Below are 25316 nucleotides of genomic sequence, written 5' to 3'. Positions count from 1 at the left end.
ATTAGTCTTCAAACTAAAACTCTTATTAGAGAGTATTTGGATACTTCAGACTGTGTTTCTTGCAGTTTACATTCCTTTACCATGGCATTTTGTCCTGTCTAAAAGTATTGTATGGAAATGTTTAAAACTTCTGTACAAAATTTCAATAAAAATAGAGAAAAAAAAACCCCTGAAACAGAACAGATATTTGTGAAGCTATTTTGGAGAACTTGTCTATAATTACATCATATGTAGCCTTACTAGTAGTAAGCATTGCATCCCTATATATATGTGGTGACACCTCTCGTTTTGTCCCCATTATTAAAAGGCAGACCTCTTGAAGCAGAGTATGGGCATTTGGTTAGAGAAGTAGAAAAAGACTAGTGTGGTGTAGGTGTGTTTTGTTTTTGTGTGGGTTTTTTTCATCAAAACCAAACCCATAAAAACTTCAAGAACAACTTAAGGATCCAAAACTTGGTTGTGGAGTTTGCCTGCACAACTTAAGTGATTCATGTTGTGGGAGGCGGGACTGAGGCTTGGCTGATCTTTCCATGACTTGCCTGCAGCTCCAGGTGGTGGCAGGGCACCGTGAGCCCCCTGAAGCATCCCATAGAGCAGTGGCTTGAGTGTAAACCAAAACGTAGGCGAGCCCTCGTTTAGCAGAGCAGCCTTGGATATAGTGCAAAATTTCATGGTGTTTTTTCTCCTCCTTTAAATGCTCCATTCAGCTGTTGCTTAACCAATTCTTGAGTGGGACAGACACCTCCTTACTTGTTTCTGGAGTGTCCTTAAATACCTCTAGTTGTGCTTCAGTATTTCTCTGGGACTGCTCTAGCCTGGCTGCCTCTGTGTCAGTCTTGTGTTAATTTCCAGATTGCAGTTAGAAATAGGTCCTGGTGCCCAAGGTCCTTCAAGGAGCCCATGCCAGCAGTCATGCTCTGAGGATGATGTGTGTGATGCTGTTCTCCTTTGTAGGAAGCAGCTACAGCTTGTGGTCGTCAGCACTTAGGTAGCTGCCTTTGGGGAGGGAAGGATGCATTCCCATGATTTTTTTTTTAATTTGAAAAAGATTAAAATGCTAACACAGTTTTCGAAGAAGAGACCAAATATGAGTCTTCCACTTCCTTCTCCACCTTATCCCTCCCTCCCAAGGATGTATTTGTAATAATAGCCGTGGAAAGCATGGTGTGAATCATGACTTCTTTGTTGTCCAGGGGTGACAGTTCAGCAAGGAGAGGGGCAGGCCTGGTGGTTGATCACCTGTATACTGGGGATGAAAATGTCCTTTTAGAGACGAGATGTTGACAAAAACTGAGAAGGACACTAAAGCCAGATTTCCAGCTGCAGGGGAAATGCTGCATTCATTGGAATTATTCTTGGTATTCTCTTTTGCTGTGTTTTAAAAGGAAAGTGGAAGCTGTTGGCTGGTTGAAGGAACAAGTACAAAACATACTTGGAGAAGAAGCCTTGGATTGGGGATGAAAATAAGCAGAGCTTCCAGCCTGCATACTTGGTTTGGACTTGTGATTTCCAGGAGGGAGTGGGACTCCTGTGTGTTTATTAGTTAGCTGTTAGTTAATTAATTGGTTTTCTGATTAGTTTATTAGGTTTTTATTCAGTGAGCAGCTTTTAAAAATCAATGAAATGGAAAGAGGCTTAGGAAGCCTTTTTGTCATGAGTTGGTTCCATTTGTATTGGCAAAGACCCTGTCAATCCCAATTTACTGATGTCTGAGGCTTTAATACTACTTTGGGTGTGGAGTCCTGGCCCAGGCAATTTGTGGGCAGGTTGAATAAATGCTGCAGCAGCAGTTATTTTGAGGGTTCACTGGAAAAACCCAAGGAGATGGTGGTAATGAGTACTCTTTGCCTGTTGGCTCTGAAGTGAGCTCCCTCTCTTTGGATGTGGCTGTCCCTGTTTGCCCTGTGCTTGTTCTCATGCCAAGAAAGTGAACAAGCCAGGAGGTTTCAGCTCTGTGATTTCTTCCTGCCTGTTCAGCAAGCACATTTGAGTTGTACTTAGTGATTTGCTTTTTCAATGTACTTTTTGAGGTGTTTATAGACTGATAAGAATAAGGTGATAATTTGTCATTATGGTTGTGATGCTGATAACCCTTAAACTTGTCGGTAGCTACTTTTAATACTTACCTGAATAATGAAACTAGTTTTATAAATCAGCTTTGAGCATTCCTCTGTAAATGCTGTGGTGTACAGGAGAATTTGGCCAAGAAATTGCCAAGGTTCACTTTGACTTGTGCACACCAATTGGTCAAAACAGCATGACTTCCACCCTAAATGCTATTCTGGTTCAGAGCCGAAGATAGTTACTCATCTGCAAAAGCATGAGGATTTTAAAATCATGAGTATAGTCCCCACATATTCTTTGGGAAGTTTTTTACTACTACATTCAGCTTTTTCTTAGTCCTGACTCCTTATTTTTTGTTGTTGTTTGGTTTTTTTGTTAGTTTGTTTGTTCTTCTGTGGCACTAAGGATGAGAGTGATGGGCATAACAACTATCTGTAAGAAACGAAATCTCAAGTCCTTAAAAAGATTTTTCTCTTAGAAGGGAGCTCTTCAGTGGCTTAGGCTAGTCTGGATGGTGTTTGTGGTGCACCCCAAGTCTGGAGTGTTGGGGACTTGGTTGGAATATATCTTGGCACTTGACTGCTTTGGACAGTTGTAGGTTTTCTTCTAAACTGGACTGTTTGCTGGTGCTCTGAGGCTGGCAGCCTCTGACCCAGAGAATGTAAAAATTTACTGTATTTGGCCTTTGCAGCTGTGATTCTCAAACTAGTGTTTATCTCCTAAAAGCCATGCAGTGCCTGTTTCCTTTGCTGCCATGCAGGTTTCCCCCAATTACAGAAGTGTCAAAGCTGATTTGAAAAATGCTGAATGTGCCTAGAGAGTTACAGTGGGAGAACCTCTGTGGGCTCGGAGCTGCCTGTGCCATGAGTGAGCTGTTGCCTGTGGGGAGAGGTACCAGGATGAGCATCGTATGGCAGGGATGTCGCTGGGGTTGTGAGCTCTGGTCATGTTCTGTGCTGTTTCCAACACACCGAAACCCTTCTTCTTGATAATACCACTGATTTTGTCCCTGAAGCATCCAGGGAAGCAGACAGTATGCTGGTTTGATTCATGTCCTTTCCCCAGTTTATACAGAAGCTGGTGAATGAAGGTGCCAGGCACCTGAAGAAGCCCTTAGCTCTGCGATCAGGCAGCCTTTTCCTTCTGAACACTTGGGGCAAGGGGATGATGGGCTTCAGCTCACCTTGGCATAGCAGCCGTCGCTTTTGGACTCACTCTATCAGCATCTGTAAGTCTTCTAAGCTGGTGTTATGTATGTGGGTGAATAGACAAACCTAAGATAAGAGAAAATACTAGGGGAGCCATACACAGTGTATGGAGATGGAAACAAGGCTGAGTCAAGGGAGAGACATTGAAAGACAGAGCCTATTTGAGAATAGGGATTTTATCCAGAATTAGAATTCTTACTTTAAAGTTAGTCTTGTCTTGCGAAATTTGATGGTGTAGGTGACATTCTTTAAAGTAAGCTTGCAAGCTTTTAAGTTCCAACAATTCTGTTTCTGGGTTGTATGCATTATTTTTCATCCATAGCCTATTTTCATAGGAATTATGTGATATCAAACATCTTACTAGGTAAAATTGCACCACAAGACCTCTTATCCAGAGGAGGCATAACCAGCTTTCTCAAGAAAGTAGTAAACTGTAACAGCTGTAATCTTGGACGATGGGGAGGACGAAAGGGCGAAAATCCCCTGAATACTTGTAAAAATAATGTCACGCACAGGATTTCTTTTTTTAAACTTGTCTAAGGATGACTTGATGCAGACCTTGATTACATTAGGCTACACAGTTAAGTCTGCCTTTACATTTTGCTGTACTTGGGGTCTTCTGAAGGTGGATCTGTAAGGCTGGGCAATTGCAGCCTAAATGCTTGAAGAATAAAAGAGGAAGTTTGAGAAGTCAGAAGAAGTTCCGGGGTATCCTAAGACGTGGCAGCTCATTGCTTTGGGGAGAGGAATTGGTAAACTGCAACCATGTGTCCCCTTGCAATGGGCTCAGGAAGGGGTTTCTCAGTGAGAAATATGGAGATGGTGGAAGAAGCACTGGCTTCTTGACTGTGGGTCCAGCTTCTGTGTCACAAGATTGGAGAAGACTTCTCCTCTCACCTTCTCCTTTCTCTGCTCCTGCTTTTATCTTTTTGTTTTCTTCATTGGAATATCTTCTAGTTGTAATCTTAAACGCAACAAATGTCGAAATAACAGGAATTGTTTATGAGAATGTGTCTGCATGCATTTCAAAGGCTGGGGAGAAAAGATGTTTGAAAATAACTCCATCCTATTCCCTTTTCCCTATTTAAGCTTAATGAATATCAAGAGTATCAGCTCTCTAGAATGAATTAAATTCATCTGTGTTCAGTGTCGAGACAGATGTGTTAATTTAACTGTGACTTGGTATTTTTAGGGTACTTGTGTTGCTTGATTTTTTTTTCTGTTCAGTTTCTTACCTTTAATAATTTCATTTAATCTTAAATGTTGAGTTTAAAAAAAAATGTTGTGGAATTTAGATTCTTTGAAGAAAGGTGGATTTTAGAACAGAAGAGATACTTGCAGTACGTGGACTTGCTGCTTCCTCTGCATCCAAGTCCCTGGGCTTCATGTTCACATCAGGTGAAGTTGCTACTTCCTTGGCTTATCCCACATTAAAATGCTAATTAAAGATCTGTTTTGAGGATGGGGTTTTATTTTTAATTCAGACTGAGTCAATTTTGATCACTCCCCCAAACTTATTTTTGGTGACTTGCGTTCTACAGCTTTCTCACTATTTGCCAAATCTATTTCTATCACACCTTTTTGTTCAATCACTGTTTGATGGAAATATGAAATAGTTACCATGTTCAGGAGCACCTGGGTTTCTCCCATTTGTTTCTTATTCTGTATCTGAAGAAATGGACTGTTGTAGTTACAGAAACCTCCGTCCATACATAGTGCTGCCAGATGAACAGATTTCCTTGGACCAATCCTTCCCTACCCCTACCTGGGTCTGAACTGCCAGGCAGGTGTCCAGAGTCCTCACAATTTTGGTGCTTCTTCTTCACGCATCCCGATTGTGCTCATCGGTCTGCTGCAGGCCATTTTTAGCAGGGGTGCAGCGTGGCTCCCACATCTTCTGTGCGCTCAGTCCACCGCTTTAATCTTTATTTTGATCTTTTCTGAATAGTGGGTATCCTTCAGTGGTTGTACCATACTTGGGATGGCTGTTCTGTGCTGTTTATGCTTTTATAGTAATCACAGCTTTGCATCTTGCACCTGGCGTTCAAGTGTGTTCCCTGGGCAGATAAAGAACAACCCTGCCGCTAGCTTTTTACTAATATTAGCCCTGATTTTTTTCTTTGCAGTCTATTCTTAATCTGCTGATTATTATTTCATCTGCTTGCTGTGGCTTGTTGTGTCCTAAAACAGGGTGTGACAATTAAATGACTCTTCCAGCTTCCCCTTGTTTCTCATTGCAAAGCTCATCTTTGTTCTTACACCAGTGTTCATCTTGGCTAGTGCACAAATGTGTGTGGTTTTTTTAATCATTTTCACTAATAAGTTTCTAGTGGTTTTTGATGTAGTCAATGACAGTAACGAGCTGTTTTTCCCCCCATTTTGCTGCTTTCGAATTGCAGCTTTCTTCTAAAGATTTTGCATGCTTTGATTTTCACCTCAGTAAATAATTGCAGAACAACCTTTTGTAACTGTTTAACAACCAAAAGAAGACATAATTTTATCCTGTTATTGATACATTGAAGGGATAATCAAGCTTTTTATGATGGATCTCTTTCCATTTATAATTTAAGGAGATGTGCCCACTGACTTTAAATGCTTCTTGTTAAAATGAATGAGTGGCCAGAAGAACTAGAGTACAGTCTTATCCCTAAAACTAAGTGTTTGGTGTCTCCTTCCTTTTCTTTCTCTGACTCTTTTCAGAGGAGCTTTGGTGGCTTGAGAAGACTGCTTTTTTAGCCAGTTTTGTTTTTTCTGTCCCTATGACTTTCTGTCCTCTCTGGAACTCCCTCTGGCCAGCCAACAAGGTGGAAAATTGAGCAGTGGTGCGGACTCTTTTCACATGGCTTTAGCTCCAGCCACAGCATTGTCCTTCCCTTTAGAACTGGACGGGTGGCTCCCTGTTTTTTAAGAGACATCAGCATTGCAATAGCTTTATTTCGAGCCCTTGCCACGTCTCTGGTCTGTCTTCAAGCTGCTCTTTGCAGCTTCATGGCTGACAAGCTCATGTCTGTTTGGCCTCTGGTAGAACAGAAGACAATTTGCTGTCAGAGTATTTCCCGCCCCCCCCCCCCCCGCTTTTTTTTTTCTGTTCCATTATTTTTAATACACTTGCTGGTTGCCGTGTAGATTCTGTATGACTGATACAAACCATGCTATGGTTTTTATTCACACTGGCGGTATGTAATAGATTCCCCTCAAAAAGAGGTTGTTCGCGCTGCGCTGCAGCACTTGCTGGTTATTACCATGCATTTGTGGTTTTGATCCTGGGTGGTAATGGATTTTGCACCCCTGTCCATTTCCATCTGCGCAGTCTGGTGAGATGCTGAAGAAGTCTGTGCATTAAACAGCTTTCTGCTCACTTAGGTGACTTTTACACTAAGCTGAAAGACTGGTGAGGAGAAAGGGAGAAGCCAGAAGTGGTTTGTGTGACACCTGTGGCAATGTATAACTTCATAGGGATAGTGGAGTTTTAAATAACGTGAACTGAACTCTTTGTGGAAAGCTGCCTGGTGGTCTTGACATCTGTAGTTTCTGTGGGGTCTCCCTGGTGGTGCAGCTGCCTGGTACATGTGGCCGCAGCGATCCTCATCGCTGGAGAACGCCAACAATATGCCGACAGTATGTTTTGTAGCTTACCTCCGTTGTGATTGTTTTGCCAGCCAGGTACAGCGTTGACACACTAGCTAGCACATTTCTTCTGGGCAGCTGTAAGTTTAAGAAGTGTGGGGGTAGAGGAGTGAGGAATTTTGATCTGTAGACAACAGTTACTTCTTCCAGGAGCAGTTTTCCAAGGAAAAGTCCTTGGAGAATTTGCGGTGACCTCCTTCCTCATCCTCCCATGGCTTGGCTGGTTCCGAAGGGCTGTATGTTTCTGAGAACAAGATAACTGCTTGTGGGTGAACGACAGTGAAGCAAGTTCACTAACAAAGTTCACCAAGTTCACTAAGGGTGAAGCCAGTTTGAAAGGGCTCTGGCTTGACTGTGCACACAGGAGGGGGGAACCAGAGCTAGAATTACAAACCAGGGCTTACGTGCTCTTGCTAGCGCTTCCTGCTCCCCAGCATGGATATCCTGGCACCAGCTTCCATTTTCTCCTTTTCTCTCCCCTATCTTTGCTTCCCCACATCTGCGGTACTGAAATTACTGCTGGCTGTTCAGGAAAAAAATGTTGTGGCTCCTGGGTTGGGAGCCAGGCGATACCATTTCCTACGTCCTCAGCTGGTCTGGCTCTGAGGCAAACCAAGGAACCTGTGTCTGTGGATATTATGGTTAGCAAAGGCTAGCCTATATATAGTTCGGTTGATGGCTTTAGGCAAGTTATGATAAACCATGATCTTTTTTGGAGAGGAGGAATGAGAGGGATTACAGTGACAAGCTTTCAAAACCAACAATTAGTTTATGTTTTCAAAGTACATCCACAAGTGGGGAGGTTGCAAAAATGTGTAATATCTTACAATCTCTAATGTAGAAATTTGTGGCTTTCTTTTCTTGTTCTTTGTATTTTGGTTTGTTTTTAAATATATGGGACTTGATCTTAGGCTTCATTGTGCTTAGAAACTGCAGATCGTGTTGGACATGCAGCCACTCGGGGAATGTGCTGATCTGTTGGCATGCACAAAGGAGACAAAAAGCTTATGTGTCATGTGAGGGAATGAGGGATGTAAAGGAGTAAGCTTATGCAATAACATTTAACTTAAATCTGCATGGTTAAGAATGGTATGTCAGACAACTCCACTGGTGGACGTACAGCTGTTTGTCTAAAGGTCGCAAACAATTAACATCTCTTTTGAACAGATGTTGTTTCTGGATCAGCATTTTTTATGCAAGCGGCAGACAAGCAGTGACAGTAAACTTAACAGTATTTTTATTCACTGACGTGACAGATTTCTCCCGCAATAATTGCCTGGGCGCAGTGGAGGCTTCTGCAACCTAACCACACACAGCAGGGTCAGTGGGAGAAGACCTGAATGGCAGATCCTATTGCTTTCCAAGAAAGTATTTTCCAGCCTGAGGTTGGAAGCGCTACAGGTGTGCTGCAGTGCACAAAAATATTAAATCGTTAGAAGAGAAAGGTCAGCTAACCTAAAACTGCTTATTTCCCTTATTAATGTGGGTAAGTAAAATCCTAATGGTCAGTGTCAGATTCTTGTTTCAAAGGCAAAACCTTCTGGATGATATCACTTAACTCAGTGCCTGCTTCACAAATACATTTGTTCTTGTTTTTTCTCTTCTTTATTGAACCCAGATTTCTGGTATGGTTCTTACAGCATTAAACTATGGATATCACTAGCAGCTCTGTTACCCTACTTTTTGACTCATCTGTGTGAAGCTGCTGTTTCATAACAAATGAGGGCATCTCACCCATAGCTCCTGATTTAGATGGGTTTGAGCATGGTGATGGAAGCAGCACAAAACCTGTCTAGAGTTTGAGCCAACTTCTCACACCTTTGTGCCATGTGAGTTGAGCCAAAACAGTCATAAGGAGCTTGGGTAGAAATTCTTCATGGGGAAAGTTTTTCTTGAGAGAAGAGCTTGTGCTCCCCTCTCACCCCTTGTGTTTTGGCGTGTGTGGAGACCTGGGTCAAGGAAAGCAGAACCGTTGCCTTTCTCTGGCTCTTACTGGTGTTTCTCCAGTAGCGTAAGTTTGAATGAACGCTTCCTGCTATGGCAAAACAACACATGGGTGCGATGGAGAATATAAGCATATAGAAAAGAGTAAGAATCCAGTCTCAGAAGAAAATACTTGTGATAGTGGAATACTCTGCAGCATTTGATTCAAGTATTCTATAATAGTATGCAGAAGTATTTGAGAGACAAGAGATAGATTTAAAGGGGGAAATGAAAGTGTTAACATGGTCAGGATCATTAGTTCGTCAGCATCATCAGCTGTAGCATCAACATGTGAATGCCTGCATGACTTTAAAGAATTGGGTTTATGCTATTTTTCTAGCAGAGCACTGTATAGCTATGGTGTGCCTGACCATCTGTCAGTCTCTCCTTTGTAAGTTTTGAAAACACTGTTTTTGTTTCAGGCAAGCGTGAAGGTATTTTGGAAATCTCAGAAATTCAGACTCTTGTGACGTTTGTGGGAATGGTGTGCTTTGTGGCAAGAGGTGAAAAAGATTTGTAAAGAGACCAAATCAGTTCTGCAAACATTTTGAGGAAGGCAGTCCTAAGCACAGAAGGTGCTTACTTGAAAATCTAATGAGTGATAATGGAGGCAGCCATCCTAAGTCAACTGAAAAATACTTTTATTCCTGATTTTGAGCTAAAATATTATTTAAATTAATATGGTATAATCCATAAGATCTCTTAATCCTTTCATCCTAACTTTTCACATTGTGAGAAGTGGTACCTTTATTTTATGCAGCTGGAGAGGGGAAGATAAAATTTCTGATTAATAGTGAGGAGCAGTAAGTGTGATCCTGTGTCTGAGTCTTGACTGCCACAGGGCAGTTAGCCTGTGGAAATGAGAAAATGTTTCACGCCATCTGTACTTCAGGTCTTTGAAAGAACAGTCAACGTTGCCAAATGTACGTTGAATTTGCTCTGCATTTGGAGGCTCTTTCATATCACCTTGTATCCTCAGGAAAATGAAAGAGAAATTTCACATGCCAGACTATGAACTGCATTGCATGTTGTGAAGTTCTGGTACCACCTTTTTCACCAATTTCCATTAAGGGATCTGGACATTAAATAACCCTTTTTCTTAGCTAAGGTGTTCATCTCTACCTTAGAATTAAGAAATTAACTTTCAGTCATACATAAGGTGCTTGCCGGATTTCACAAGTTCTCTTTTGGCTGAGAAGAGACAGTGAAAATATTATGGTTGTCAGATTTAACAAAATAAAATCTGAATAAAACCGAAAATCAGCTCTTTCATTACTTTTCCATTTACAGCTGTTGCTGTCTCAGTGGACAAGTAGACTTGGGAATATATCTTATTGTGAAATGTTGCAAGGAGTGGGAGAGAAAGCTCTACAGTCTGGTTTGTATTCACTTGGACATCCATTTAGTTTTCTTTTTCTGTAGGAGATCTGTTTCTTAGAATACTCTTGTTGCTGAGAGTGTACAAGTTTGCAGTTGTTTTCAAAACATTCTAATTTGTACTTTATTAACATTTTCATAGATATTGTTGAGTGTCTTTACCGAAATGATTCAGCACTTTAAAGAGCTGTGAGCAATGAGCAAGAACAGTTGCATCTGTTTTACCTACTGTTTTTTGGCTGCCTGTCCTCAAACTTGTTTTTTAAGGAGTGAAATCTCTGCGTGTTAGACTAATTACTGTGTGTCAGTTCCTTAACTCTTAAAAGGGCTTGGATGTTGGCTGTTCGAAAGTAATGAGATGTGCCATCATGTAGCCAAGGGTCCAGATATCTATTAGGCACATGCAGTTGAAATGACCATATAAAATTAATGTGGTGCTAATTGTTGTCTCTATAGCAAGCCATGGATTAGTGTTCCCCCCACACTGTTCACTTTAAATATTGCAGTGAACAATATTAGTGAGCCTCGGTGGTCCGGGAACCTTAAAACTGTTGCAGTTCATAATTGCTCCCTGCCACATATACTTACACCTGTTCAAGGGTCAGCCAAAGTGATACCAGGTGAGTTAAATCCATTGAGTATTTCCTTTTTCCTGTTGTTATTGGGGGCTGACTTTGAAATCTTTGCTGTTGCTATAACTCATGGAGTTTTGTTCTTAATAATTTTCTTCCTTATGAGGAGGTCTGCTGCTTCTTTGCCCTCCTGGGTTACAGAGCGATCTCTTCCAGTACTGAGCTATAAGTAAAGATCTCCCTTCTAATCACATAATAAGAATAACCAGATTTGTGTACATTCCCTGCTTTCCCTTTTTTTCTTTTAAAGCCTGAGACTGCAGCTGTGCTGAAGCGCACTGTTGAGGCTCTTATGGAGAGAGGAGCTGTTGTGAGGAACCTAGAAAACCTGGGAGAAAAGTCTCTACCTTACAAAATCTCCAAGCACAAGGAGCGCCACAGAAGAGGAGGGTATGTAGGATATGTTTTTACTTAAAATCCTTTAGGTACTTCTTTATAAATGTACATATGTAACTCTCATTGTTTGGTCTTCCTTGTGCCCACTCGTGATGTCTGTGATCCCAGTAAGGTGGTGTGTGGCTATGTGTGCATGCATATGTTCTGCTTCAAGTGTTTCGTGTCTTTTATTCTACGTGGTGTTGGCTTTTTGTTTGTGTGTGGTCGTTGTGTTATGAGTAGTCTTAGGCCAGGCCTGCAGAACTACTTTCCCCAGCATACACAATGTTATTTTGTTCAGTCATTTTTACGTAACCGTTTTCCAAGCCAGTCAATCTGTTTACTGATAACAGTTGTACTTAATCTGCTGGTTGCTAATTGGCAGGATTGATTCTTTTTCTCTAATGCATCTGAACTAAATGTTAATTGCCATGTGTACCCTCTAAGACTCACTTGTGTTTCTGGTAACAGTTTTTATTAAAGATGCTAAAGATGACCGTGTGGTTTATGGGAAGTATGATAAATGTAAATGAAGCTGTGAATTGGCACCTTGGACGTCAGGCTTCCTGCGCAGTGCCGGAGGAAGGTGCTGTGGGTTGTGCCCCCTGATCGCTGACGCTGGTGTGGTGTTGCTCCTCGAGGCTACCGCCGAAATGGATGCTGGCTCTCGCAAGGGCTGCGAAGTGTTGCTAAGCAACCTGCGCTGCGCTGGGGCTGCCTGCGGTAATCAACGTAACAATTAGCGACGCGCTGCCCCTAATCCCTGTAATGCAACTGTGTGTAATTGGATGGTTGGCCAACCTGCTTACCTACCCTCTTCCTCGAGGGGCGTTTGGCACCGCGGAAAGCAATGTGATTCTAGAGGTGTAACTTTTATGAAGCCCTTCTTGGATCTTCTCCTTGGGGGTGACTCATGCTTTAACTCCCTCTTTTGAGGACCTCTTAATTCTCCTGCAAAGTGGGAGTGGTGACAGCTGCCAGTTACAGCAGGCTGACAGAAAGGGTAGGGGAGGAAATCTCCACCACGTGCCTGTTACTTAACCGAAAGCAATGGCGTTGTGGCCGTCACTGCCTTGCGCTCCTGCTCCATGGTGTCATTCAGAACCATTGTGGTTAAACCCCAGCCGGCAACTAAGCCCTAAACGGCTGCTTGCGCACTCTCCCCTGGTGAGATGGGGGAGAGAATTGGAAGAGTAAAAGTGAGAGAACTTGTGGGTTGAGATAAAGACAGTTTAATAGGTAAAAAAACCTCTGCGCACACACAAGCAAAGCAAAACGAGGGATTCATTCACCACTTCCCGTGGGCAGGCAGGTGTTCAGCCATCTCCAGGAAAGCCGAGCTCCACCATGGGAAACAGTTACTTGGGAAAACAAATGTCATCACTCCTAATATTCCCCCTTCCTCCTCCTTCCCTCAACTTTATACGCTGAGCATGACGTCATATGACATGGAATATCCCTTTGGCCAGCTGGGGTCAGCTGTCCCAGCTGTGTCCCCTCCCAGCTTCCTGTGCACCCCCAGCCCGCTCGCTGGTGGGGTGGTGTGAGGCAGAAAAGGCCGTGACTCTGTGTGAGCACTGCTCAGTGATAACTAAAATATCACTGTGTTATCAACACTGTTTCCAGCATGGATCTAAAACATGGCCCCATACTAGCTACTACGAAAAAAATTAACTCTATCCCAGCCAAAACCAGCACAAAACCATGGCTTGATCCTGCCGGTTTTGCATTTTAGGATGAAGTCCTGTTGCCTAAACACAGGAGCTAATCAAAGCCTTATCTCAAGGCAGAATTACTAATTACCTTGTCCTTCTGTTGGAGTATAAACATTTTTATGAGCTTTAAAATCTTGTCCAATTGCTTCAGCAGAACAAGGAGCTGGTGGTGTTATTTTTGTACAGGCAGGTAGCTAAGGCAGAGGAACAAAGTTCCAGTAGTTTTGGATGCCGAAGTTGAGACTTTTAGATTCTAGATTTTTTTTTTCCCCTAGAGTATGTAGCACCCTCTAACATTTCACCATTTCACATGACAGTTTTTGCCTGGATTGGGTGACAGGGCTTCTGCAGATCAGGCCTTGGGTTCTTCAACAGGGAAACCAGGACAGGAGAAGACAGTAACCAGCATCACAAGAACTGTGTAGCAGAGATGAATAGAAACTGTTTCTCCCAGGGATCTTTCAGACATGTAAACTATCTTAGCTCATTCACTGTAGCAGATTAGCTACTTAATAGGCAGGACAAGGTGATCTGTAGACTATAACTCTCTTCTCTGTACAGTCCTCAGAGCAGATGTATTTTGTGTTCTGAATGAAGCAAGGTTTCAGTAGCGGATGATTGTGACTGTCTTGAAACATGGGCAGGAAGCCATCAGACTTGTGTCACTGTCGCTGTTCCTCCTTCACCTCCCAGTTCAAGTGTCTCTAAATGCTCAGCAGTGGTTCTGCTTGCGCTGGATTTGGTTCCTCTCTATTTGAATGTGACAGTTCCTCCCCCTAAACTGCTTGGCTTCTTGAAAGGGAGAAGTGATTGAAAGAGGGTACTACAGGAAATAGTTGTTTTGTGTGATTTTAATTGGAGAACTCAAATTCAGGAGAAACAAGATATTACAAGGGGAAGCAGCAGCCAGTTTCAGTATCTGGTAATGTGGGGGAATTGTATTTCTGTAGAATTTTCTGGGGAGATTGCAGTTCAGGGTACAGGTATGGTGCATTCCTGATATACCATCCAATATTTTGTATGGGCTGGAGAATAAGTTACTCAGGAGATTAAACATAATCTAGGAATAGGAAGTGAAAAGTCAGTTCTTGATCCACCTTGTGAAATCAGTCAGTTCTACTTTTCAGCATCTGTAAAAAGTAATCGTTCTTTTTTTAACAGGACGAAGTTGAAAAAAAAAAGGCTTTTCAAGATATCTCATTAAGCTTAATTAAACTTGTTCCTTGCTAAAAAATCCTAAGGTCTTTTCTCCTTCATAGCCAATTTTTAATTCTATGTTCCCTTTCTCAGCAAGCTGATGTACAGTGGTGTATTAAGTAGTACAGAGTGTGTCACCTTTTCCTTAGTCTGGGCTTTTTCTGAAGTAACCTGAAGGGCTTCTGTGAGACTGCAAATGATACATGGTGTCTGTTGGGGGGAGAGTGTTGAATCTTTCAAAGCTTTGAATTTTGGGGGAGATTTGTTTGCTCTTTTTTTAAAAAAAAAAATTTGTTTTCTAATAGTATGTAGATGGTTGGAGACTTAGGATGTATGCTGAATCCATTAGCTCCTTGGACCTCCTGGCTGGTAAATTATATGAAAATTAGTGGAATGCAATAGTCATAGCATGGGTCACAGCTTAATAGCATCTCTTAGTGACAGTTCTTGTCCTAGTGACCACTACATGAGCCATCTTCTTGTCACTCAGAATGGCATGGGATTCCCACACCTGTGTGGCGTGTTTGCCTGAAAAATAAAACAATCTTTCTGACCAGCATAGGAACGTGGTTTTGCTGCCATGTAGAACTCCCAGAGCCATGCAGGCTGTGTCTCTTATCTTGAGGGCCATCAGTAGGGTGGTGCCAGGTATTCACAGGCCAACTGAGATGTGCTCCTGGTAGCCATCCTTCTCCCATTTAGTTAATTCCATTTTAAACTGCAATTCAAGTCTTTATATACAGTATATGATGAAACTGAGTGATTGACAGTGAAAAGACACGAGTGTGATGTGCACAGCAAAGCTACTGCTGGACTTAGGCAGGTTTTGGTGGTGCCTTTAGTGAACAGTAACAAATTAAACTGGAAAATACATATTCATAGGTCAGTAGGGAGGATAGTTCTCTACTTAATAAAGTGTTTTGTCCCTCTGAGTTCTGCAGTGCTTCAGCATCATCTGTCTTGAATATACTGCAATGTAGGCACATCACAAATTTAAGAATATCCAGGAGACTTTACAGAGAAAGAGAATTTTACTGCCAATTGATCTGTAAAGCTGAGATTTTTTCAAAGCCTGCCGGAGGGGATTGTGGCCCACAGCTGTCACTGGAATGAGCAGTTTTACTCTCCCAGGCAGCTTTGAAGACCTCAGATCATACATATAATTGACTTGTTTCTTCTCAGGAAATTATATTCACTGAACAGGTGGTGTATGTGCATCGAGGGTATATTAAAACAAATTTAGATCTTTTTTTAAAACACATCTCTTTTGGCAGAAAACACCCTACTTTTTTAGAGACCTAATATTGACAGCTTTTGCATTTAAGTATGTATGAAAATAGCATATTTTGGGAACTATGTGGATATGTCTAAAGAATCAAACTTTTGTGTCACTGGTTTACCGATAGTTTAAACTGAAGTCGAATTAGCTAGTAATTCACCTTTATGGTATTAATTGCCATAGTACACCTTTTTTTTTTTTTTAGTATTTAAGAGTGTTATTCAAGTAACATCTCACAAAATTGTAACAAATACTATTCACCTTATCACTGAATAAAATGTGACAAGGGCACATTGATTCCATTATGGGTTAGGTATGTAAGTTTAGTTGAGGCATTGAGCCTGAGTGACTTGCCCATGGCCACCAAATCTCTGAAAAAACAGTGGAAGAAAGTAAATAAGGATTCCCAACTTTTATGTCCTAATGGGCAATAGATTTGTGCCAAGTATTTGTTCTACTAGCCACTACTGGTTTATAATTTTTAATGAGTTGTATTTAAATTGCTTTTAACATGGTGCATTTTTAAAAAATATTGTATTACATGTGTCCAGAGGTGCTTATTTCTGGAACAAGCAAAAGTGAACTGATTTAAATAAGGTGTGTACTAATATTTGAATTCAAGGAATGTAAAACTCTGGATTTTGTTTGCTGTTTAAGATGATTCAGAAGTACTGAATCCCTCAAAGCAGCTTTCAGATAAAGTGTCCAGACTGGGGCTGGGTGATGCCATTGCAGAGCTATTGCGTGGATTTGGTCAGCGCTAAACTGGAGAATACTGCAACTGCTTGTAAAATGATAGATCTCAGTGGCACAGTCTGTGGGTTTGCACTTTGTGGCATACCTGTTTTCTTTGGCCTTGCCAGGCTACCCCTTAATCATATGCTAGTGACACTTCATGCTTCAGGGCATCAGATAAAGGAGGTGGTTTGGGGGATGTGGTTGGTATGTAGGTTATTTTTACTTCAGGGGAGATGGTACAAGAATGGCTCCAAACCAGATCTTTGAGAAAATAAGATCCAGACACTCCTCTGGGAAGGTGTTGGCTCAAACTTTTTGCAGATCAGGAATCCATTAAACTGGAAGCAGCGATGACACAGGGGCTTTCAGGAGTAGAAAGTGGCCAGGCGTGAGTTTTGGATAGTGGGTATCTTGCTATCCCCTAGAGATTTGTCGCTAGTGATTTTATTCCCTTCCCCCTGCCCCACGATGTTGCTTCCATTCTTATTTTTGTTATCTCCGTTGTAGAACAGATTATATACATCAGCGTGGTCAGTGCTCAGATTTAGTATGGTTTTGTAAACTGATAGAGCACCGTGGCCTTTCCCTTCATTTTGTGTATGTATGTGTTTTCCCCTATTAAATCTATCTGTAATATGGTAATGTTTTTAGACCTTTCTCCCCATGTTTTTATTATTTCCTTTAGCTTATTTGTGCGTTCTCTTGCTAAACTGTGTGTAATTCTGATTATCATAACAATTTCCATGTTCTATTTACCAGTTTTTCGTTGCCTTGTGTTTTTTCCCTTGCAAATCTGACTTCAAAAAGATGGCAATTTTCTTTTGTTGTTTGCTTGCTTGTCTCTTAATCTTTTTTGTTTGGCTGTTCACTCCCAGATATCTCATCAGTCCACTTGTTCTCTGAAATAGCAAACTTGGGTCTTACTCTTGTTCATGCAGAGTTGTATTTTGGGAGCTTATCTTCACACGTGCAGGGGGAATTTTCTGTAGGAGGTGTGTGGGGACCCTGGTGATTGCCAGGACCCACTGAGGAGCACAGAGATACCGATAGCATCTGATGCATTCAGGAGTCAGAAAATCCAGGTTGCAATGTTAGTTGTGCTGTGGACTTGTTTGTGTGATGGGGGAAAATGAGTCTGCTGAGGAGCGGCTGAGGGAACTGGGGCTGTTCAGCCTGGAGAAAAGGAGGCTGAGGGGAGATCTTATCACTGTCTGCAAGTACCTGAAAGGAGGTTGTAGCGTGGAGGGTGTTGGTCTCTTCTCCCAAGTAGTAAGTGTTAGGACAAGAGGAAATGGCCTCAAGTTGCACCAGGGGAGGTTCAGATAGGATATTAGGAAAAAATTCTTCATTAAAAGGGTTTTGAAGCATTGGAACAGGCTGCCCGGGGAAGTGGTGGAGTCACCATCCCGGGAGGTGTTTAAAAGACGTGTAGATGAGGTTCTTAGGGACGTGGTTTAGTGCCAGAGCTAGGTTATGGTTGGACTCTCTGATCTTGAAGGTCTCTTCCAACCTAAATGATTCTATGAAAATGACAAGGCAAGGAGGCAAGAATGCAGCATGATGAACTCAACTTGGCTTCCAGGCCCTGCAGAGCTGCCATTGCTCCCCAGGAGCTAGAAGCACCAAACTTCAGTACCGGCTTCCTCTCTGCTATGGTGGGGAAGGCTGGGAGGCCGCCCAGGCCTTCCCACAAATCACTCCCACGTGCTCTGGGTGGTTTAAGGGCTGAAGCAGTTGGTCCTCCTCTGGCATCACCTTATGTTTTGCCTTCATTATGTGGTGCATGATGTTGCCTTGCCAAAGCAGGTGCTCAGGCAAGGGGGCATGACTCTCTCATTTCATCGTGTCTCGGTGGCGCAGTGCACTAGAAATAGGTAATCATTAAAAGGAGTATTTCAGTAGTTGTGTGTCATGTTGTTTAAGAGATCTGAATATTTTGGAAACGTGTCCATGTAAATTATGTTACATGTTCAAACTTTTCCCTTTTCCATAAAGTATCTGAGCTTAGGAACTGTACTTACACAACTTATTTTTGACAAGTGGCTTCTCGCAGAATAGTATTCTATGTGGACAGGAGATGCTGAAGTGCCTTCCAATAACCACCACTGTCTGGATACGATTTTATTTGTTTTATTTTTAAGAGTAAAATGATAGTTATTCATCAGAATTGTTCTCTGGAGTGTTTACAAGTTTTAACCACCTTTTCTTGTCCCCACCCCCTAGGAAAATACAAACTATTGCATAAAGGACTGCATCCTGCAGATAAATGTACTGACCTGTTTAGCTCACTCAGGTCAATCTTCTTGATGATTTTCATGGCGGTTGAAGACCAAAGAGGAGAAAAAAAAAACAGATGAAAGGGATTGCAAGATTTCTTTTCTTAATACCACCAAACTAAATTTATAGCTAATGCACAGCCTGTGCTGTTTGTTTCTGTTCAGATTTTAGAACATCTTGATCTTTTTCAGCAAAAAGGAGGTCTGGGTCTGTTATGGACTTGGATGATATCAAAACCAGTTTGAATATTTGAGTATTGTGCACATTTCTGCTAAATTGATTGTCTTCCACTAGATGGGGCTTTCTTCATTGATGAATTGAACCATTACTTTTCCTTAAGATGCTTTTGTCCACAAGTACATGTATGTAAGTGTGCATATGCCTCAAGTGTCAGAATGCTGAAGGGTTGGTATGTGGGTTGGTTTTTTTTAATTAAAAAAAAAAAATTTCCCCTCACCTTCTCTTATTTGGATTGCAATTTGCAATTTTGGTGCTTTTTAGAAGAAATTGCACAGTGTAATAGTTGGTGATGTTGAGGCACCAGTATCATTTTCTGATGCACTAAATTCTGTAGTGGCCTTGTGCAAGCACGTTGGTTAAGTGCAATGACTGCTCTTAAAAAGTGGGCTTGGTGGGATGGGAATCAGTCACTGTTTTGGTGGCTTTTAAGCTGTGAATTATACAGAAAGCAGAGAAGTGACACAAGCAGAATGAATATTCGCTGTGTAACTTCAGCCCCACTCATAACATTTTCAAATGCTGCCCAGTGAGCATAACTTCTCAAATACTCCAAATATGTTAGGCTGGTTTCTCTTTTGCATTGTAACAGTATTTTTTTTATTTTTCTGATATGCTACAAAATGTATTTCCATTATTTAGTTAGCTTAATAACAGGTGTCTATGTATAGAATTTGGCAAATGAAATTCCTGAAGACTGGATGGTAAAATGTATTTTTCCCTAAAGTACTTTCTCATTATGAATTATTTGCATTGTTGCTGTGGCACAGTCTAGTTACTAAGGTACCAACTTTTAGTTTTGAACTGTACTTCCCCATTGCTGTTCTTGTGATTTTTCAAGGGACGTCCATCTATTCCATACGTGTTTTTTTAAAAGCCAAAAGTAACACGTGTACTAGTCCTTCCAGCTACAAAATTATAGTCCTTCTGAGCAGGAACTTGCCTGCCTGCTCTGCTGAGGAAGGGTAGCGATGACCAGAGTTGAGAAGAAAAGCAAACTACCTCTCTTCAGAGCAAGGCAGTGGTCCCAAAGATAAAGGGATCATTCAGGCAGCAAACCAATTTCATTTATGTAGGATTACCTTACTGAAAACGAGTGTCCAGCTGCTCTCATGTGAGTGGCTCAGCTTGTTTTCCTCCAGGCAAGCTGTTGCTCTGCCTGATGCTTCACCTCTACCTGTTTGTCACAATGTTTTCCTTCCTTTTTATCTTCTACCTCTCCACTGGGGAAGCTTACATAAACTGCCACTGTGTAAAGGAGAAATTTAAGCGTACAGATATTTTTTGGGCACAACCGTGGGACCACACAGCCTCTTCCAAGTCCTCCACATCTGTGCTTTGTCCTCAGCTCCCCAAGCTGACAGAGTCCTATTCTAGGAGGGTTTAAAAGTGAGTTTTGATCCAGGTGCTTTTCAGGGTTCTTTGAAGTCCAAGACTGTTCATTTGAAAGGAAAATACTTGAGTATCCTTAGGACTCAAGGTTCAAACAATTTCTGGCTTGAGTATGTTAAAAAAGATAAATGAAACTTTGCTTTTTTCCCCCTTCATATGCAAAGGTATGTTTTCCTTTGAGACTGTATGATTTTTTTTTTTCAGTTCATGCATTGTTTTAGTATGTTTCAGTCTGCTCTCCTGTATTTAAATCATCCTTCTATTTACAGTTGAGCAGGCTGACAAAAATAACTCTGGTCTCATAGTGAATCAGTGGAATTTTCCTGCATTTCTCCCCTGGTGACTCGGCCGACTCCTAGAGAGCCTAAATGCTTTTGCATTTTTGCTTGCAAGAATGAGGTGGCTTCCCTCTTGCATTCCTGTATTTTTCCCTATCTTTAAGCCTCCGAGATTTGTGTTTGTTTACTACAGAAAGAGTAGCTACAGCACTGCGTATCAGGTCATAGATCACTGCCTGAAATTAAGGTTGCTGCATTGTGAGTTGGTTAAAAAAAACCCCATGGCCTTGTGATGGCTGATTTAAATGTGTACGTTTGGGGTGGAAGGGGTTTCATATCTCCTCATCATCAATTGTGTTTGGTTATTGCTTTTGCAACCATTAGTTTCTTCTGTTTCTTTTAAAGGAATATATTTTTTTGTTCACGCTGGCCCTCTTTTCCTTCTGTCCTTTTTTTGTACAGGAAAGCAATTGTTGCTTGTTAACACTGAAGAGTGGTGGTTGTTTTAAAAAACTCACATTGTCCTCAATTACTGCAGTTTTGTGTCCTCAGATAAAATACCTATTCTGCGAGGAGTCATAAAGATATGCTGTAAAAGCTCATCCTCCCATCCCCCCCTTCTCCTTCAGTTATCAACAGTGCGTCAGTGGAAATTTCCACCCTTTGCTAATGTGAGAGAAAGTACAAAGTTGCAAAGCAGCCTTTGGAGGAAAAAAAAAAATAAAACACACACTTGCCGTTTTAGGAGGATAATGAAAAGCAGCATACGTCTTGCAAGCAGAAACAAAATTAAATTCTTGAGAAATGGTGGGACTAAAATGGTGCAGCAAAGAGCACGATTTGAAATATGAATGAATGGTCTTGCCAAGGGAAGGGGGCATGAAAGTGGTGGTGGATCACCAGCTAGAATTTCTTCCCCCATCCTCCTTTCTGTTAGGTGCAACTGTGAGAGGATTTGGAAGGCTTCTTCCCAAGGAGAAGAGTTAAGTGTCATCTGTTAAATTTACCAGTGGCTTTTAATGGCTTTAGCAGAAAATAAGACTTTCCCTTTTTAAGAGGTGTACATCCTTCAGATGTTGCTGTGGATTATTTCTAATGAATTGTACAAGCTTAAAAATTGTTTCTCTCTGTGAACTTTTAGCTGGGTGGCATCTCTTACTTCTGGATATGGGAAAACATTAGGCAGTTCTGTTTTCCACGTATATTAAGCTGAATCCTGTTCCCCAGTTGAAGCCTGTGAGGATTTGCGGGGAGCACCAAGCCCACTCTGGTGGGCTCTGGCTCCTCCAAATCCTTCTTGAGGCACATTATTCCTGTAGTTCTCAGTCAGCCTTGTTGCTGTCAGAGGAGCAGCACCTTCGCTGACGTGACCTGGCACTGGTCCCTTGGCTTCAGTGACATTCAGCCACAGCCCACACCAGCTGGGCATCTCTTCTGGAGGACTCTTTGCTTCAGTACGGGCTGCAGGGAGATTTCTTTTTTTGTCATAAGACCCCTCACATAAGAAAATTCGGTGCTTCAGTCTGGTCTTTTTGAAAAGACTTCAGAGCTGAATTGTGGCTATTAAGTTTTTCAGGATTAGGATGTCTGGCTAAGGAGAAGCTTCTTCACTGTGTTTTCCCTGGGTGGTTTCCACCCCTGTGCCGTAATCCAGCACACGCTGCTTGAGTCATTTCTGGCCCAACGGGTCTCCTCTGTGCATAATATTTTTGATGTAACACATTTAGTTGGATGAAACTTAACTCTGTGCAGCGTGAGGAACACAAACGTGTCTGTTATTCATGACCCCATCTCCTGTATTTCCTGGTCAGGCTCCCCAGTTCAGCTTCTGGTCTTGTGGACTTGCCGTTCAAGATTACCTTTATGAAGTTGGACTGTGAAGTGCGATGCTCACGCTATAGTTGACTTAGTGAGAATCCAGACCTCTTGCAGAACAAAGTCCCCTCTGTTAGGTACAGTTTTAAAATCAAACCTGGATGCTTGATCCTGCTCGGGTAAAGTGACTTCACCTCAGGGACATCACTTTCAAGTTATGCTGATGCTTCATGGGGAGGTGTGTTTGAGTGGACTAGGTGGACAGGGGAGCTTTAGTGAGAGGGTGCGTGAAGATTGAAATGAAATAGCTAGGTGGGAAGTGCTGTGCTGTTTATGTAGCCTTTAAATTACTGATAGTCTTGGAAATGAGGTGGGCGGTTAGTTATCTTCAGAAGGATTTCTGAGACAGTAGCAGTGTCTTTTTACTGTACTGTAGATAGTGCCATGCCAAATGCAGGCAAAATGATTAAAAAGTGTTCTGGTTACAGCTCCGTTGACAAGGCTGATTCCTTCACAGCGTTTCAAGGGAGGAGGGGTGGCCAGTGACATGGCTCACTTTTTTTTTTTGGCACTAGTATGATGTTCAACACCAGATTGTCTGCTTTTCCTGCAAGTTATGAGCATAATGTTGCTACTGAATTAAGGTACGTCTCATGTTAAGAGATGGGATCTGAATTTGCATACCTGTGATTAAATTAGTGTGTAGTTGTGTCCCTTGTCTGAAATGGGGCTCATGAAGTGCAGAACACTTGTTTGTTTGGGTGTATGAGAGTTTTAAAAGCCTCTTACAGAATTATAGTTGAGCTCCTGAAGAAGGTGCAGTTCTTCAGCAAAGAAGTTTATTGCAGAAGTAACCTTGATGACCCAAGATATTACTGGGGAGCAATGTTCTCTTTTCTGTAGGTAGGCGGTCGGCTTTTTCTTTATAGATGTCAAAGATAGCTGTGTGGTGGACGCGAAGTGCTTACCTGGAGCAGTGCGTTTTAGACGTGCTGTGATTGTGTGGAAGTAAGACTTTTCAGTCCTGCCAAGGTCAGCACGACATTATACTCAAGTCCCAACTGCGCAAGTGGGCATTGCATGTGCGTGGCTTCAGCTCCCACCCTCGGACTGAAAATGTAAGCTGTGTTCACTTCAGCGATGTGCCTAATTTGGGATAAGTCCATACCCTTGGGTTTCTTTCTGCTTGCCTTTCTTTTTTTTTTTTAATTCAACTCCAACATAGGACTTCAAAGGAAGAAATGTGCCTGTATGTATATAAGCTTGAAATTTTTCACACCGGCATCTGTTCGCCAAAGAAACAACGTCATGAATTTGAAGGAGGAGGATGCATGTTGTAACTGAAATGAATGTGCCACCCTACCTTTTTTTTTTTTAAGGCTCTTCAAATTCAGATGTGGAAATGAATAGAACAGGTACAAGAAAAATGAGCTCTCTTTAATCTCCTTGGGTAGGCAGTGCTGTGCAATAAAGTTCAGGCTGAGCCTGCTTCAGTTGCACTTTTCTTATTTGAAATCGATTATACTGAGCTTTTATTTCAAACAGTTCTGGTACCAAGACATAAGAAAAAATTAGAAAGCTTCATTTAAGAAATCCCACAGAACAGTCACTTGAATTAATCTTGTTGCAGTATGGGTATTTTTTTTTATTGTGTGTATGTTTCTCATTGCAGGTATTTTTTGATAGACTTAGAGGGCCCACCTTCGATTGTATCGGCCATGATGGATCATTTAGGACGTGATGTTGATGTAATTAGACGTGCTTTTGTAAAACATCCTGTATCAAAGACAGAAGAATGCAGTGGCATAATCCCAGTCAACCATGAAGATAAACTAATGGGCAAGAAGTGGTGAATATTCCAAATAACGTTTGAAACCTTCTAAAAATTTTTTTATTCCTGCTTTTGAAAACAATTGTGATAACTAATTTCCATCAAAAATAATCAGTTTTGGCCATGTTATGTATGTGGTATAGTACACTATCTTAAGTTATTGTAACATTTGAGGTTTCTTTTTGTTTAAAATAATTCGAATAGAGTTAATCTGTATGCTTATCTTGATATTTGACAACTCTGAAAATTGACTTTTCTCTCAGAGCATTACGTTGATAATGAAGATTTTTACATCATCAGAATGCTAAAAATAGCATTCTTTTCTAAAGACAGATTATTTCAGAATATGTGTATTTACATAAGAGATTAAGAGGTCTACAGTGTAAATGTAGCAGTATAGGATGTGATTTGTTGGAGGGTTTTTTTGCTTGTTTTTGGAAAACGGTAATAAAATTGTGATTAAAAATTAAACTTGACTCATTTTTTAAAAGCAGAAAAGGTACAAGGAAAAAATAACGTTGCTAAAAGACACGTAATACTTTCTTTAAGGTAATAACTCTGTTCAAAGTACAGGTAAAAAATTATTCTCTATAGAAAAGGCCAGAAACTTCCAGGTAGCAGGTTAGAGAATAACCATGCTTATATGTGAACAGAAGAATAAAAGATGCTTTACCTTTAGCTAGACCCAGGTGGACATTTGAAACTGAGAAAAACGTCAGGACACAGGTCTTAATATATATTTTGTCTCTCTTTTGCTCTTGTGAAAGCAGGAGAGAAAGCAATGCACACAAAAGGTGACATTAATGTAGTGTATAATCTCCTGCAGGTCTCATGTAAATTCAGTAGTTCCCAGAGGATCTCCCTATGCTACTGAAGGAATGCACTGGCTGTTTCTCCTTCCGAAGGACTGTGTGTGTGTATAGATATTTCTGTAGAAGAAAGTAGATTGGCAGTGACACGTTATTTTGCAAAGAGGTTATTCTTTACCTGAATGAGCTTTGTCCAGAAGCTGCCTCCTCTGGCGCTGCAGCGTTGTGTGTTGCCAAAGGGAGAGCCAGTCCGGAGGCCAAGGTCAGATTCCCAGAGAGACCTGTGACAGCTTTTGTTGGCGTGACTACTTTCTAGCATGCTATTTCATCACAAGGTGTTCTTTTTTTTTTTTTTTTTCCTCTCTTTCACAGAGGTAGCTGGGTCATTTTTGGGGAGAGATGCTGATATTTTTTTTTTTTCCTTGGATGCAGAATTTCGGGGCAAAAAGAAGCCAGTGTTTCTTCTGAGTATCTTCTTTTTT

General features: G+C 41.4%; 1 protein-coding gene across 1 annotated transcript in view; it reads left to right on the top strand.

Annotated features, from left to right (window-relative positions):
- Positions 1–24477, top strand: part of MRPS6 (mitochondrial ribosomal protein S6) — a 47293-nt gene extending 22816 nt beyond the window's left edge. Inside the window, exons 2-3 of the mRNA XM_065640910.1 lie at positions 11142–11281; positions 23867–24477. Coding sequence (XP_065496982.1) covers positions 11142–11281; positions 23867–24047 — 321 coding nt within the window. The 3' untranslated portion in view covers positions 24048–24477. The remainder of the gene's footprint in view (positions 1–11141; positions 11282–23866) is intronic.
- Positions 24478–25316: the final 839 nt, after the last annotated feature.

This window comes from Caloenas nicobarica, chromosome 1 (genome assembly GCF_036013445.1).
Source record: "Caloenas nicobarica isolate bCalNic1 chromosome 1, bCalNic1.hap1, whole genome shotgun sequence".
NCBI classification, from domain to species: Eukaryota; Metazoa; Chordata; class Aves; order Columbiformes; family Columbidae; genus Caloenas; species Caloenas nicobarica.
This window is presented reverse-complemented; position numbering and strand designations above follow the sequence as displayed.